This window comes from Mirounga angustirostris, unplaced genomic scaffold, assembly GCF_029215605.1.
Source record: "Mirounga angustirostris isolate CCGP_5_RB_7025 unplaced genomic scaffold, mMirAng1.0.hap1 SCAF_12, whole genome shotgun sequence".
In the NCBI taxonomy this organism is placed as follows: Eukaryota; Metazoa; Chordata; class Mammalia; order Carnivora; family Phocidae; genus Mirounga; species Mirounga angustirostris.
In genome coordinates, this window is record NW_026991720.1 from 97,148,275 (window position 1) to 97,164,400 (window position 16,126).

Here is a 16,126-nt window from a genome sequence, read left to right on the forward strand (position 1 = left end):
TTTTCTTGTTTTATGTCATTATCTAGGACTCTAGTATGATGGTGAAGAGGAGTGTGGGGCGGGGTCTTACAATTTTTTACTTTATTGTTTTAAATGAATTAAACTGGGCCTCACCAAAAGAATCATCTCTCGTTTAGGGAATATACCAAAACACTAACAGAAATTGGGAGGGGAGTAAGGAGGAAGGGTGTTAATTTTCTCATCACAGCAAGGTACCAATTTTATGGCCTAAAATTAAAACATTTTAAGAATATATATCTTACAATAACTCTAACCTTCATGTTTTTCTCATTTTTTTTTAAGAAAAAATAACCTAAGAGTTATAACTAAGGAGCAATACCACATGCAGTAAATAAATGTTTATCTTACATTCAGAAATAAGAAATTTTCATTTTGATTTCAGTTCATTTTTCTTGTTAAACTCAAAGTGTTTATACATACTTTTAATATGATATTTTTTTATATATCTATTTCCTGGTTATTCACCTAGATATCTGTATATCTGCATAGAGAGAACTGGAATGAGATTTGTCTGTTAATAAAGCATTTTACTAGGTGAAGGATAGTGGTTATTTTCAACATTTTTTTTTTACTTGTCTGTATTTTCTGAATTTTTAAAATAATTAGCATGTATTATTTTTGCTAAAAGTATCTCAAAATATAGTCATGTTTTAAGATGTACTCAACAACCAAGAAAATTAAGATAATAACCTATGTCAAAATGTGGATGGAATTTGTCCTAAATATACACTACATGGGTAATTTTGACACTATGCTTGCACATGTTTCACGCCCTACCAAGGCGGAAACATGGAGTCAGAAACCACCCTTTGTGTGGTGAGCATCCTAGTGCTGGGAAGTAGAAAAGCCCTCTGTCCCTAAGCCATTGCTTCATCTTCGAAAGGCCAGAGGGGTATATAAGTGAGCCGTGCGCGAGGGTAGCAGTACTATATAACTCAGGGAGTTAGGCAGAAATTACTGACAACCTTCCCTGTCTGCCCCTAGCTGAGGAGTTAAAATACTAGATCAACCAAAAAACGGTACAACCACAGACTTAAGTATTACGCAGAATCCAGTTTATAAAACAGCTAAACTGATGGACTACCCTCTCCACTCCCCAACTAGCAACTCTTCTCTCACCTATCTTAAAAGTTAGGACAATGACAGGATCACTCCTAAATTATTAACAATAATTTTAATATTATAGATATAATTCATGTATGTTTCAAATATCAGCTTATTGACTCAGGATAAATAAGTCATTAATTGTCATACTTTTTAAATATATTTGATTCATAGTGGCACCTGGGTGGCTGTCGGTTGAGTGGCTGGCTCTTGGTTTTGGCTCAGGTCATGATCTCAGGGTCCTGGGATCGAGCCCCACGATGGGCTCTGTGCTCAGTGGGGAGTCTGCTTGTGGATTCTCTCTCCCTCGCCCTCTGCCCCTTGCCTGGCTCTCTCTAAAACAAATAAATGGATATATCTTTATATGTGTACATATATACACACATATATATAATTCATAGATTCCACTTTTTTTCTTGCTTTTTTTTTTAGAAAACAGCCATCTGTCCTGTAATTTCTCCCAATGTACACTTTTTCCTCCTGGCTGCATACTGGTGGTGAAGTTTAACATGTTCTTCAGTCCCTATATTTTTTGTAAATCGATCATTACATCTATAGTTTTGATGAGAGACTAGGTTTAATTATTCTTACCTTTTGTCAAAGCTATTTCATAGGTGATGTTATGTCGTTCTTACATCAGGGGTACATGTCTGATCTTCTCTCTTTTGTGATGTTATCAGGCATTTATAAGCAGTACCTAGACTGTGGGTTGGAAAACTATGGCCTGTGGACCATCTGCTCTTCTATCTATTACTATAAATAAGGTTTATTGGAACACAGTCACATCCATTCTTTTACATGTTTCATATGGCAGCTTTCACTACAACAGTAGAGCTACAACAGAGACTTTATGGCCTCCAACACTAAAATATTTACTATCTGGTCCTTTATTGGAAATGTCTGTTAATCTGATCTATAGCTAGGTCCATTAATCTATTGTTAGTACAACATGTAATATTCTCACTATGTATCATTTTGTTGCCGCTGTTTAGTATCTGCAATAATTTCATAAAAAGAAGTTTCCCCTTATCAATGAGTTTGGTCAGATGGTACAGGAAAATTAGAATAAATGCCTGATTCTTACCCTTTATTTGCCTGTTTTCAAATTAATTACATGCTTCATTTATATTCTCCAAAGGTGACTGAAAAGTTTTTTGATATACTTATAAACACATGGATTTAAACATATTCAATGCGTTTCAACACACTGCATTTATCATCCTTACTGTCTCATCTTTAGCCAGAAGGAAGCTCTTCAGGTGAGCTCCTGAGTCCTGACAGAACTCTAGTAGCCTTCTTGGATAATAATAGTCCAGACTCATCCTGTAGATTTCCTGCCTCAGCCTTGAATCTTCCATTTTTCCACAAAGCACTGGTTTCTTTTCCTAGAAAATAGTATAAAGAGGCCATAATCTGGGGCTAGGAACTCATTGCTACTGGGCTGAACACTGTTTCTAGGCCTTTTTAGAGCACAGAACCAGGTAATCTTGTTATTTTCTTTCAGATAAAATACTCCATAAATTCATGGTACTTCCAATTCAAACTAAAGATGACAGGGCTTTAATTTAACCATGCCAGTCTTTTACCTGCTTTTCCTTTCAGGAACTCTGAAAATTCTGGTTTTCAATGACATCAACATAGTTACTCACTTATTTTACCCCATAATACACAAATAAGTCTCAAAAACAATACCATCAATCCTACCAAAAATATAACAAAAAACTCTTTAAGCTTATGCTTTTCATTTTATCCTTCTATCACACAGATTACTGTTCCAAAATAATTTAGAACAGTTGCGCTATATTGCAAAAGTTTACTCTTAAAAGATTAACTTTAAAAGTAATCAAATAAAATATTCACAGTTCCAAAATCAAATCTACTAAAGGAGATATATTCAAATAGGTTTCGCTTCTATCCTTATTCTCTTTACACTACAGGTAGTCATATAATTTTCAAAGTTCATCTTTTCATTAAAAAAATTAAATATAGGGGCATCTAGGTGGTTCAGTCAGTTGAGCTTTTGGTTTTGGCTCAGGTCAGTGCAGAGTCTGCTTGTCCCTCCCCCACCCCCTCGTGCGCACCAAGCACTTTTTCTCTCCTTCTCTAAATTAATATATTTTTAAAATCTTTGGAAAAACATTATATATGTGGAGATATTATTAAAATTTCTTAGATGAGTTGTGACATACTGTACACATTTTTCTCTACCTTGTTTTTTTCATTAAACAAGATCTTGGGGTGCCTAGCTGGCTCAGCTGGTGGTTACATGTAACTCTTGCTCTCGGGGTTGTGAGTTTGAGCCACACGTTGGGTGTTGAGATTACTTTAAAAAATTAATTAATTAATTAATTTTAAAAAAAACCTTGATCAGAGATATAGACTTGTCAGTAATCTACTTATAGTAGTCAAAATCCCAAGAATCAACTGAAAAATCTAAAATGCAAGAACAGGTTGAGAATGGAACTCTTAGGAACATAAATAGTTAAGAAAATGTTAAAGACTGGCTGATTATTCAGTCATACTAATGTGTCCTTCCTCCTCCGGCACACAATGAAACTGTTTCCTGCGACTTCTACAGTTCAGTGAAGCCATACTGGTGAATTCTGGTCAATGAGATTCAGGGGAAAGTGATGGATGCTGTTTTCAGGCCTCTAAAGTCTCACTCAAGCCTCCACATTCTTTCTCTTCCTTGATCTCCTGGCTGGATGTAAAGGAGGCACCAGAAGACTCCAAGGCCCTAGAAACTGGCAGGACTACACAATTTAAGGAGCCTGAGATGCTAAATGACTGTGTCCACCTTAGATGGGGTATGAGCAAGAAATAAACATGGTGTTAAACCAGATGTTGTGTTTACGTGTTAGAGCAGTTAGCCTATCTTGACCATACAGGACCAGTGCAGGAAATAAAGTCTCTGAAGGAGACTCAGAAATGGTCGGGAAAGTACCTTTTTGCTTTTGTTTTTGGTTATCCTAAAGTAAAGGTAGCAGAGAGTTTCAAGAGGAAGTAGTTGATGGTGTCAAATGCTGTAGAGAACTAACAAGAATTGTTTATTAGAACTGACAATGTAGGGTTGCTGGTAATTAAGTATTTGCCATCTAAAACTCTCAAATCATTTTCATTGCTCTATTCTAGTTACTGTGTTTATGGGGAATTAAGACAGAATAACTTCTTTAAAGTACTTTAAAAACTGTATTTGACTTGATCATATTTAACTCCAAAATATTTTTGCCCCAAAGACTCTTTGTTTCTATGGGCAATCGTTAATTTTTTCTGGAGCTCTAGTAACACTTGTATGATTTTGTATTACTCCAAGTGTAGGTCTATTATACTTACTGAGCATCACCTTCTCCCTTTAAAAAAATGTAGCTCTTCCCAGTTTCTGATACTTAGATTAGGTAATATACAACAAAAAGATAGATGCTATGGGGTCCTTGGTTCTTCACAGATCTTCCCTGCTCCCCACCTTTTTGTTGTGTGGTTCTTTTTTTTTTTTTTTTTTAAGATTTTATTTATTTATTTGACAGAGAGAGACACAGCGAGAGAGGGGACACAAGCAGGGGGAGTAGGAGAGGGAGAAGCAGGCTTCCTGCGGAGCAGGGAGCCCGATGCGGGGTTCGATCCCAGGACCCTGGGATTATGACCCGAGCCGAAGGCAGACACTTAACGACTGAGCCACCCAGGCGTCCCTGTTGTGTGGTTCTTACCTTATAAAAGTACTATTTATCTTAGAGGGGAAATAAAATATAAATTCCCAAGAAGAGGGATTTAAAGGAAGCCTAGTAAAAGGAAATAGAGAGTTGGGAGAATAAGGAGGGGCAGGATGTTACAGAAGAATTAAAAGATAAGAGAACAAAAATACGTAAGCCTAGTTGAAGAAAGTAAACAAATAAGAGAACATCACAGTTGACACAAGTCAAGGATAGCCGTTGTGACATCAACATCGAAACGGTGAGCTCTGGAACTAGCATTTGTCTCTGTATGCAGGGCCAAACCAGCAGGGGTTTGTTCTCACCACTTGGATATTGAAGCATAGCTTCCCAGGGATTTGTTCTAAGGTAGGAACGTCCCTAACACCCAGGATATGGTAGAGTTTTACTATCCCTTTATGAAATATCTTATTACCTTAAGAAAAAAAAAAGAACTTTAAAGTTTGAAAATGTAAACTGGTAAGAACTGGCAATGGTAATAAAATTTAAACATTAGCAAATTTGAATTAGCCTTTTCCTAAACATAGACATATATACATACATACATATATCACATCATATGATACAATATTATTTTTTAAGAAAAAGTAGAACTTCTTAAATTATGCAATGAAAACTTTAGTTATATGTTTTCAATACCCACTTTGAAAGTTTATAAAAGGAAGATGTAGAGCTATAATTTTTAACTCTCCTTCAAAGAAGCAAAGAGATCTTGCTTGCAAATAAAATAAGTGTAAAAAATATCATATATCCCATTTGCAGTTAAAGGTTATATTTTCCTACTTTAAGGAACAAAAGATGAAAACTCTGAGTAAAATATTCATCAATCTAACCAGAGGCTTTATTACTTAAATGTGATGTTTTAAAATTTTTTCTATCTACACAGGGTTTTTAACTTTTTTTTCCTTCAGGCAGAGATTCAGGAATCTAAATGGAGCATTAATTCAGCTTATCTCAAATAACACCATTAGTATTTCACTGATATTTTTAAATTAAGGGGCAATTTAAAATTTCTATCACATGTACTTTCAATTTATATTCATCATTATTTGTCAGACCAAAATTAAAAAAAAAAAACTTGACTTAGTGATCTGTGTATACTTCCCCCATATTACAAAAGATTTCATACATAAAAATTGTTCCGTGAATACCTACACCACAACTAAGAGTCTGCAATGAACACTTTCCTATACTTGCTTTATCACTTACCTATCCATTCCTCTATCAAACCATGCATCCACCTTTTTACCTAAGTAGACCGCAGATAATTGTATACTTCACTCCTGTTTGACCAGGGTCCAATATCTGTTTATAGTGCTTTAGTTTTTGAGGCAAATTTTACATGAAGCGGAATGCAGAGACCTTAAGAGTACTATTTGATGAGCTGTGAGAAATGCATGCACCTGTTGCTATGGACTGAACATTTGAACTCCCCAAACACATTCTTTTGTTGAAGTACTACTGTGATGGAGGTGGGGCCTTTCGGAGGTAATTAGGTAATGAGGGTGGAGCCCACGGAAGGGATTAGTACCACACAAGGGGAAGGACTAGCACGCTCTCAGCTGTATGAGGATATAAAGAGAGGACAGTCCTCTGTAAGCAAGGAAGAGGTCCTCTGCCAAGAACCCAACCATGTGGGCACCCTAGTCTGGGACTTCTGTCCTCCAGAACTGCGAGAAGTAAATATTTATGGGTTAAGTCATCCAGTCTATGGTACTTTGTTATGCAGCCTGAACTAAGACACCTGTGTAACCCTAACCCTTGTCAAGGTACATATTTCCACCCGTTTCCTTACCCTCCTCAATCGTTACTTCCAAACACTGTTTTCACCATACATTAATTCTACCTCGCCGAGAACTCCTTAAAGACAGAATTGCAAAGTATGCGCTCTTTCTCAGAGACCTATTTCACTCACCAGGTTTTTGATATTCATCAGTATTGTTGCATAGATACATTTTTTTCTCTCTCAATTGTGTAATAGCATTTAATTGTGGAAATAATACCTTCTTGTTTGTATGTTCTTTTTAAAAAGTTTTTAATTCCAGCCAGTTAACATACAGTGTTAGATTAGTGTTAGTTATACAATACAGTAATTCAACATTTCTGTACATCATCCTGTCTGTTCTTCTCTCGATGGACCCCTGAATCACTTCCCTTTTTTTGACTATTACAAATAAACGTGCTATATTCTGGCACAAGTCTTTAGGTGGATATATTTTCATGTATCTTCAGTAAATACCTAAAATTGGAATTACGAGGTAATAGGGTGATGTGTGCTTAGTTTTATAACCAACTGCCAAACCTTTTCCAAAAAGATCGCATCATCTTACACGCCTACCAACAGTAAGAGTTCTGATTGGTCGCTATCTATGCCAAGCGCCGCAGCGCACCTCTTCCGGGATGCGTGTCCGAGCCGTACTTCGAGCTGCGCCTGCGCACTGATGTCTCCGCGTAAAGGACCAATGAACGAAAGGGTGGGCGGGCTAGAGGCCAGATAACCGGTTTCCGGTTCCGGTGGTCCTAGATCCGTTCGTTTTTGTGCTACGTGTCGCTCGCGTCTGAGTCGTTGGCTGGCAGGTGAGGCTCTGTCTCGTGGTGGGCTTGGGGGTGAACCCTTTGTGACCGTCGGCGGCGGGCGTGGGCGAGCCGGTGGGTGTTGCCGGGAGGCTCTCGGCGGGCGGTAAGAAGGGCCGCTCGCTCAGGTCTGAGACCGAGGTCCGGCGCTTCCAGCTGCCCGCACCCCTACTCGCACGGCCTTCTGTGGAAGCAAAGTCCCGAAGGAGAGTGGCTCTGATGGCCTCTGGCCCTTCAGCGCTTACAGTCCTGGCCCAGGCTTCGGCTTTCTGGCTGTTTGGCGTCGGCCTCCTCTGTGTGCGGCTCGTACGTGTTGGGAGCTGTTGGTGTGTTCTGTGCTCTAGTCCAGAGTTAACGGCCAGCCGCCGGCGCCCCCTCGGGGTTGGCTTTGGGGATTTGTGTGTAGCGTCCTGTCTCGGGAGAGCTGTCTTCAGCCCTGGCCCTGCCACCCCTTCTGTGGGCTATGGTGGGAGGATTGGTCTAGATTCTAGATCGAGAGATCGTAGAGTGTTACTGGATCCCCTCCGCTGGAAGTGAGTGCGGTGTTGTGCATTGTGCTTCCCCCCACCGCGAAGAAATAGCCCTTAGCTTTCTTCGGACGTCTGTAAAGTTTAGCCCACTGGATTTGAAGAATTAAGTGAACTACTAAGAAAACAGGCAGACCCAACGTACTTGGCTCAGGATGTTTAAGAATTTTAAACCGCCTGCCCGCCCTGGGTGAGCAAAGTGGAGCGCAGAGAGTTTATATTTCATAGACAGGGATTTGAACCACCAGCTGCTCTTAAAGTGGGACTCACTCATTGATTTAACGGAAGTTTATTGAGTGTGCATGTGCCTGGCCACTCGTCTAAACACTAGAGATAAAGTAGGAGGCAAGGAGTAAATTGGCCTCATTCTTTCATGACCAGTGGCTCTCAAAGCTGGGACTGGATGATATTTCTCTTGGGCTTTGCACGGCTCAGAAGAACCTATGTGATGAACTGTAAGTGGTGCTTTCTTAACAGGTGTGTCCAAACTAGAGGTTTGGAGTATAGGTAATAGCTTCTCAGAATCCGGATCTTGGTTTAGTTAATCTTCTGAAAATTTTATAGATCTGTTCCACACAAATACACTCTTTTCTGAAAGTGTGGGGTGGCCATAGTTTAGAACAATCAGATTGAAATCCTTGTTGCCTCTAGTCTAGACTCCTGCAGCACCGTAGTTGGCCCTCACTGCACTTGACACTGGTTTCTGAGCGTTTAAGATAAAATATAGAAAATATTTGTTGGATCCCAACGTTGCTGGTTCCTCAGCAGGAACAATGAGAAGACCGCAGAGTGGGTAAGGAGAGGATGGGTTGTTAATTATTTAGCCTGTTGCGTTAGGAGCATAAAAACGGAGGTAAGACCTGTGCTTTTTTTATTGCCTTTGATCTGATGTTTCACTGGAGTTTATGAAAATAATGTCAGTTTAGGCTTGGAATCTGTATTTTTTTTTGTTTTATTTTATGAGATGGAATTGACTCATCTCAGACATGAATTCCTGGCTGGTCTCCTTTACATTTTGATATACCTGAGCAAGTACTTTATGGTAAGGAATACCAGTGAGTATCTTTTTACTCCTTTGTTTTGTTTAAACAGGCGTCATGGATCAGGTAATGCAGTTTGTTGAGCCAAGTCGGCAGTTTGTGAAGGACTCAATTCGGCTGGTTAAAAGATGCACTAAACCTGACAGAAAAGGTAATAGCTTTAAAATGGGGGGAAAGGTTAAATCTTTGCATTTTCCTAAGTCTTTTCTCTGATTAAAATCTTCCTGTTTAATAACTCATGCATTATTTCCATCAACATTTGTAGTGATTAATTTTGCTTTATTGCTTTTTAATCCTGTCACTTCTTCCTAAATTTTATACACTTTTTTACACTGTACAGATTTTTCTGTTTATGTATTTTCAAATGGTGAAATACTATTACAGTCTTACTTTCCATGTTAGGTTTGCCTTAGTCATAGTTAATGACTTCAGAGTTTTTAATATCTTCCACATTTCCACTCTGGAAAATCTTCTGGAGTCCTCCCTGCTCTGCCACTGCCCCCCTCCCCTTTCCTCCCCTAAGCAAAACCTTAACATGAAATCAACAGTATTGTTGTTTCCAACCTAGGAAGTTAAATTCTTATTTATCGTAATTCATCTGTTAAAAGGTGCACCAGAATTTGTTTACCTTTATTCATTTGAGTGCTGCCCGAAGTTAGGAGCTGGGAATGTAATAGAGAATATAGTACATTATAGTATATATGTAGTATAATACATAAAAACATGTAATAGAGAATAGTCCTTGCTCTTGGGTAGTTTAGAATCTTTCAGGGAAGACAGTCATGAATGGCAATTACCACTTTAATTACAGCTGTGATAATTACTATAGAAGAGAAATAGGAGTTTGGACACCACATAATAGGACTAACCAAGTCAGGAGGGCAGGGGGAGCGCCCTGAGGAAATGACATTAAATGGAAGCATTTACATAAGATTGTGCCCAGCCCAGTTTGATTTCTCAAGCTTTATTTCTGGCTTCATTGTGATATCAAAGACAACAGACCTATTTATAAAAAAAAGTCATGTTCTGTGTTTCTATAATTAATACTTTTAACAGTATAACAACTTTTAAAACATTCTGTATATTTTATTCATGTTTCATTTCTTTTTGGTATTCATTTGCTAAGAAGGTAGAATATTTTGTTGCTTGTTGGTGGATTCACTAGCATGGGTAGCCACTTTATTTCTTTGTCCTTAAATATCAGTAAAATACGAAAATTTAAAAATCTGTCAAGCAATTTATTTCTTAATATCATGTTTTGTTTAATTTAAAATTATATATTTACTATCAGGAGAAATGTACACTAGTATGTTTATTTATGTCACTGTTAGTTTTCTCTCCTATACTTGCAATGACAATGCAAAAAATAATCTAAATTTTGTGTTTTTAAATCCAGAATTCCAGAAGATTGCCATGGCAACAGCAATAGGATTTGCTATAATGGGATTCATTGGCTTTTTTGTGAAGTTGATCCATATCCCTATTAATAACATCATTGTGTAAGTAAACTTTTTGAAATAGACAATGTCTAGGATAGAATACCAATTGAAGGGCACCTGGGTGGCTCAGTTGGTTAAGCGTCTGACTTGATTTTGGCTCAGGTCATGATCTCAGGGTTGTGAGATCGAGCCCTGCGTCAGGCTCCTCTTGGGGAGTCCGCTGGAGATTCTCTCTCCCTATCCCTCTGCACTTAAGAATGGAATATTATCCTTGTTAAATTCCTTTTTCCTAGATTCCCTTAGGGAAGACTTTTGAGTTTTTAATCTATCCAACATTGTTACTTATCCTAGTTTTGTACTAGAAAATCTTTTATTTCATTGTCTAAATTGTGGCCTAGCTGTTTAGGACAGGCACTCTTAGCGCCCCCTTTTGGATTGAGATTAGTCGGATTGTTCCCAAGAGGGTTTTGAAACAAGTATTTGGTTTCCTTTCTCTTAATTCTTTCCATGGCAAACACACAATATCTTTTACCAATCTTACCAGTCAGAGATTGTTCAACAGCTAGTTACTTAGAAAACTTGTCTTCTTTTTTTTTTTTTTTAAAGATTTTTTATTTATTTGACAGAGAGAGATACAGCGAGAGAGGGAACACAAGCAGGGGGAGTGGGAGAGGGAGAAGCAGGCTTCCTGCCGAGCAGGGAGCCCGACGCGGGGCTCGATCCCAGGACCCTGGGATCATGACCTGAGCCGAAGGCAGACGCTTAACGACTGAGCCACCTAGGCGCCCCCAAAACTTGTCTTCTAGTAACAAAATTCTTTCAGAGTTTAAGGAGTTAAAAATCTACCTTCAGATAGTTTTTACATTAACATGAAGACCAAATAAAACATTCTGTGAGAAAAGCTACCAAAACTTTACTCTTTTCATGGTATTCTTTGACATCTGTAAAACCGAAAGATCTTTTTTTCCCCTCTTGAAAAGAGCATAAGTCACTGTTCTGGTTATTTTGGGATGATAGCAAATGAAATACAATCACAAGCTTCTCTTTCATTAGGCTAAATTACCACTTTTTATTTTCCTTATGATAAAAGTTTTTCCTCTTCTATACAATTATAGCAGTCAAAAGTAATAGCCGTAGTATGATAATTTAAAGGACTTACATAGTTGTGGATATTTTAGTTACAGCAATACAATTTAATAACATAAACATTAAAAATACTTAACATTAAAGCATATATTCAGGAGTATTTCTTTCAGGCGTATTACTTTCATCTAGTAATACAATTACTTTTCTTTTTTAAACATTACTAAACAATACTAGGGGCGCCTGGCTGGCTCAGTTGGTAGAGCGTGCCACCCTTGATCTCAAGGGTGGTGAGTTCAAGCCCCATATTGGGTGTGGAGCCTACTTAAGAAAAATTATTAAACAATACTGAAATGTATATCTCCACATACTGTTACAATGTTTAGGCTTTTGAAATTTAGAAGTTCTTTTGTAGAAAAGGTGATTTTTGTTTTTAGTATGATTAAACCCCTGTTTTTTAGTGATTGTAGTTGGGAACGGTTGAGCTAGTTTTATTCTTTATTTTCAACTGGCTGATTGTATATCAAATTGAAAAACTTAACCAACTAACTGTCCTGTATGTAATTCATATTTTCCGTCTTGTTCAGAAAGACAAGACTGTTAAATAAGACTTACACTGTTAAACACATTTCCCAAAAGAGGATTGTGAGTTTTTAAGATAAGCCTGTGCAGAAACCACATCATCTCTAAGGATCTTTTCTGTTCCAAGATTTCAAAGTACAGTTTCTTCTCCTTTATGCTCTCTTGGGGTTCTCAAGTAACTGATTTTAGTTCCATAAAATTATAGCGTATTGCAATTTCAAATAATTATTGTTATTAAAATGTTCTATACACTGAAATGGACCATTTTTCTTTCTTTTACAGTGGCGGCTGAATACCGTTTTAGAAGAGTTTTTCATCTTGGGGACTGATGAATAAGTGAGGATTTGAGAAGCTCATGGAGTAAAAATTTGCCTATATGTTTTGTGTTTTTCTTTCATTTTTTTGTCTTCCACGGTGTTTTGTATTTGTAAATTAAAACAATTTCAAAATAAACAAACTTATCTTTTTTCCATCATAGATATTTATCAAATTTGATAGGAAATAATGGGTAATTTTCCCTCCTTCCCTTCTTACTCTCCTTCCTTCTGTCCTTCATATTAAAGAAAATTAATTTAAAGAAATTAAAATGAAATACTGTACTTTCTGAGTGCACCTCTCTTGGATAAACATTTTCCTATCATGGAAGAAGAAACAGAGCAAGTTAAGGGTGGTAAAGGTAATGAAACCGTTTGAGGGTAGGGTAGGAGTTTTCTCCGTAAGCAGTCAAAACACAAGCAGGTGGAGCTCCTGCAGAAGTTTAGGTGCTACCTGAAATAGCTTCTTGAAAATAGCTGTTAAAACTTCTTCAGACAAACTAGTCACACTGTCATAAACATTAGAGTCCAGAATTAGGTGAAGAATTAACTGGTAATTGAATGTCATGAAAAATCGCCTTCTTTCCCCTTTTAAAAAAACGTAGTGAGAGAGAGTTTATTCCCCTTTGGAAGAAAAAAACAACAGTTTTTTTAGCCTGTTTATTCAGTGTTTAATTACCGAACTTTATTTCCCAAGTTCTAATATGTTTATAATAAATCGGTTAGCAGCACTGAGAATTATTGAATTAGTATATCCTACATCTGAAACTAATATAACTATGTTAATTATACTTGAATAAAAATGTTTTTTAATTGGTTAGTAGCACATTGATGAATGTCCTCTGATTCTTCATGAATAAGGTAGGCAGGAGTCTTAACTGGTATGGTTGGGCAGTGTTCCTCAGTTTTGGAATCCATGGTGCAGAGAGCAGTCTTCTCATAGTGATAGTAACTGATTTTCTGCCTATTTTTTAAATGCTAACTACTTCAGTTTTAAAAGAATGGTTGCTTTCAAAGAAAGAAAATAATTAGTAGCCGTGGACCTATAATCATAGGGAGTCCATATGGCCACATTTTACAGATACTAAGCTCCTTAAAGCCAGAATGTGTGTGGGTGTGCGTGTGTGTGCACACGTACGTGCATATGTGTATATATGCACAAACGTATATATGTACATACACACATGCACATAATATGCGCATACAAAGTTTGCTAGAAATTACTCTAAAATGTAGACGTGCTTTGCCTCTTGCAAACGTGTTTCTCTTCTTACTGGATAGTATTTTGATAAAAAGTAATTATGAATCCCTATTGATAGCATGTATTTTGGCTGTTCATTTTTTATTTTGCTGACTTGCTGGTTCTTGACACAAGGTATTACATATTTTATATTTATACATGTAAAATGAAGGCTGACCAATAATTGGTGATAGAACAGAATAACCTTCACACTCAGTTGAATCTTAGGTAGGAAAAATAAAACAGGTTTTTCTTATTAACCATTCTAGTGTATCTAAGAGCTAGTGCGTTTGTGTTATAAAACAGTACTTCTTAAACTTTAGCAAGTATAAGAATCATCTGTGAGAGTTTCTTTAGGATGTGGCTCCTTGGGTTCTACCCCTAGAGATTGATTCAGTAGGTCTGGGTGGGTCTGACAATATGCATTTCTTTTTCCCTGCTGATGGCTGCTGGTATGTGGACCACACTTTGAGTAGCAAGGTTTTAAAGTTCTTAATACTTTTTTTTTTTTTTAAAGATCTTATTTTTAAGTAATCTGTACACCCAATGTGGGACTTGTGCTTATAACCCCAAGATCAAGAGTCACATGCTCTACCGACGGAGCCAGCCAGGCGACCCCCAGTTGCTAATGGTTTTCTGTTGTTTAAATACCTATACCAAAGTAAAAGAATGCCCTTTTTAAGGTAGTTCTGCCATTTCCATGAACCCCTATGCCTTAAAGCAAGCGCTTGGCCACCTAGTCCACTAGACTATAACCACAAAAAGTCAACAGAAAAATACACATCAAGGAGGGAGACAGTAATAGTCCAGACAGCATGGCAGAGCCCTGACAGAAGAGTAGGAAATAAGTCCTGGTTCCAATTCCAGTTACTTTGTTACTGCTTAAAAGCAGTGTTTTACTCCCAAATCTGTTCTTGGGCCGTTTGTCTCTCACTTGTTAGGAAGGTTCTACTTGGAATGAATGATACTTAATTTAAACTGAGTGCAGGAGGCACCATTGTGTTTTGTGCTTGAGGGAGCACCTTATGTCAAAGTTTAAATGAGCTGAAAGTGTTTAAAATGAGCCGAATTCTACCTCTTAAGTTACACACTGGTCATAATTTTGCTAGAGAAGGTCTTTTCTGGGTAGATTTCAAGATTCTTTGGATGCAGTTGTCTCATTTTCTGATGCTTATTCAACCTATCCCCTTCTCACGCCACGGCCACCCTTACAGTCATGTATTTGCTTGTCTCATGCGTTTCAGCTCCTAATCAACTTTGCTTATAGTGTGGTTTGTGGGCTCCTGGAATGTCTTGCTATCATGAAATGGCTCATTGAAATAGGACATCAGTCGATTCGCTAATTACAAACTATTCAAAATGTATCTGCATCCTCCTACCAAACACTTGTTGAATTTCTAAATGAATATTACCACAAATGTTGACAGACTAGTAGAGGTTGGAGCATATGCTTTATAGGATTAATACTTATATAAGGCCTTACAGTTTTCAGACTGTTCCTTCTCAGTTGATCCTCACAATAACCCTGTGACAATGTTGATACTGTATTCTCCAAAATAATGTATACAATTTACTTCTTAGCCCTCCACTGCCACCACATCATCACACCTGGATATTTTTTCTTTGTTGTCTGCCCCACTAAAATAGAAGTTCCAGGAGAGAGACATTTTGTCTAATTTAGTGCCAAATCCCAAGGGCATAGGGCAGTGTCTGCATGGAGTAGCCACTGCTTATTAAATGAAGGAAACAAGTGTATACATTGCAGATTTAATAATTCCTTGCTTGTAAAAGGGCAACATAGATCATGATAATTTAAATCACTGAGCTAGTACAGTGCCCAAAGCAAATCCTCAACTTTTCTGGATCCAGCAACCTAGTATCAGAAAATTAATCCACACATATGTGTATGTGTGGTTGTTGGTTTTTTGATAAAAGAACACATATATGTGTGTGTATATTAGTTTTCTTCATATAGGCCTGCACCATGGTCTTAAACTTCATACTCCTTAGCTTTTCAACTTGGAACAGTAGCAATTCTGGGTTTTTAACCTGCTGTGCCTTCTTTCCCCTCCCTGCCAATGGCCTATATAGGAAATCATTTCCTTCTCCATTAATGATTTAGGATTCCCTCTTGTATCTCCATATGGCAATGTAATTTATTTTATTTTATTTTTAAAGATGTGATTACTTTTAGTATCAGTACAATTTGTAAGGTTCGTTCCCCTGCTTTCAGAGCCACACCTGACATTCTGGGGGCCACCTGCAGTCTTGACTGTGGACTAGCCAGCCTTGAAAGAAAGGACTTACACTTGGAGCAGATGATCCTAAAAAACTCTTCTGGCATTATTCTCTCTAAGCATAACAGGCATAAAAGGCCCTGCCCTTCCCCATAGTAAGAAGAATATTATCCCTATAGATGTGAAAGGACTTTGAAGGTAAACTGTGTAGACATGAAAGAGATTACATCTTTTTGGAAGGTCAGGAATGCAGAACCA

General features: G+C 37.6%; 1 protein-coding gene across 1 annotated transcript; it reads left to right on the forward strand.

Moving 5' to 3' along the window:
* The first annotated feature begins 7,262 nt into the window (after positions 1–7,262).
* Positions 7,263–12,534, forward strand: SEC61G (SEC61 translocon subunit gamma). The gene is made up of 4 exons (XM_045864947.3): positions 7,263–7,409; positions 9,026–9,124; positions 10,370–10,472; positions 12,360–12,534. The coding sequence occupies exons 2-4, from the start codon at positions 9,031–9,033 to the stop codon at positions 12,367–12,369; spliced, it is 207 nt and encodes a 68-aa protein (XP_045720903.1). The 5' UTR covers positions 7,263–7,409; positions 9,026–9,030; the 3' UTR covers positions 12,370–12,534.
* Positions 12,535–16,126: the final 3,592 nt, after the last annotated feature.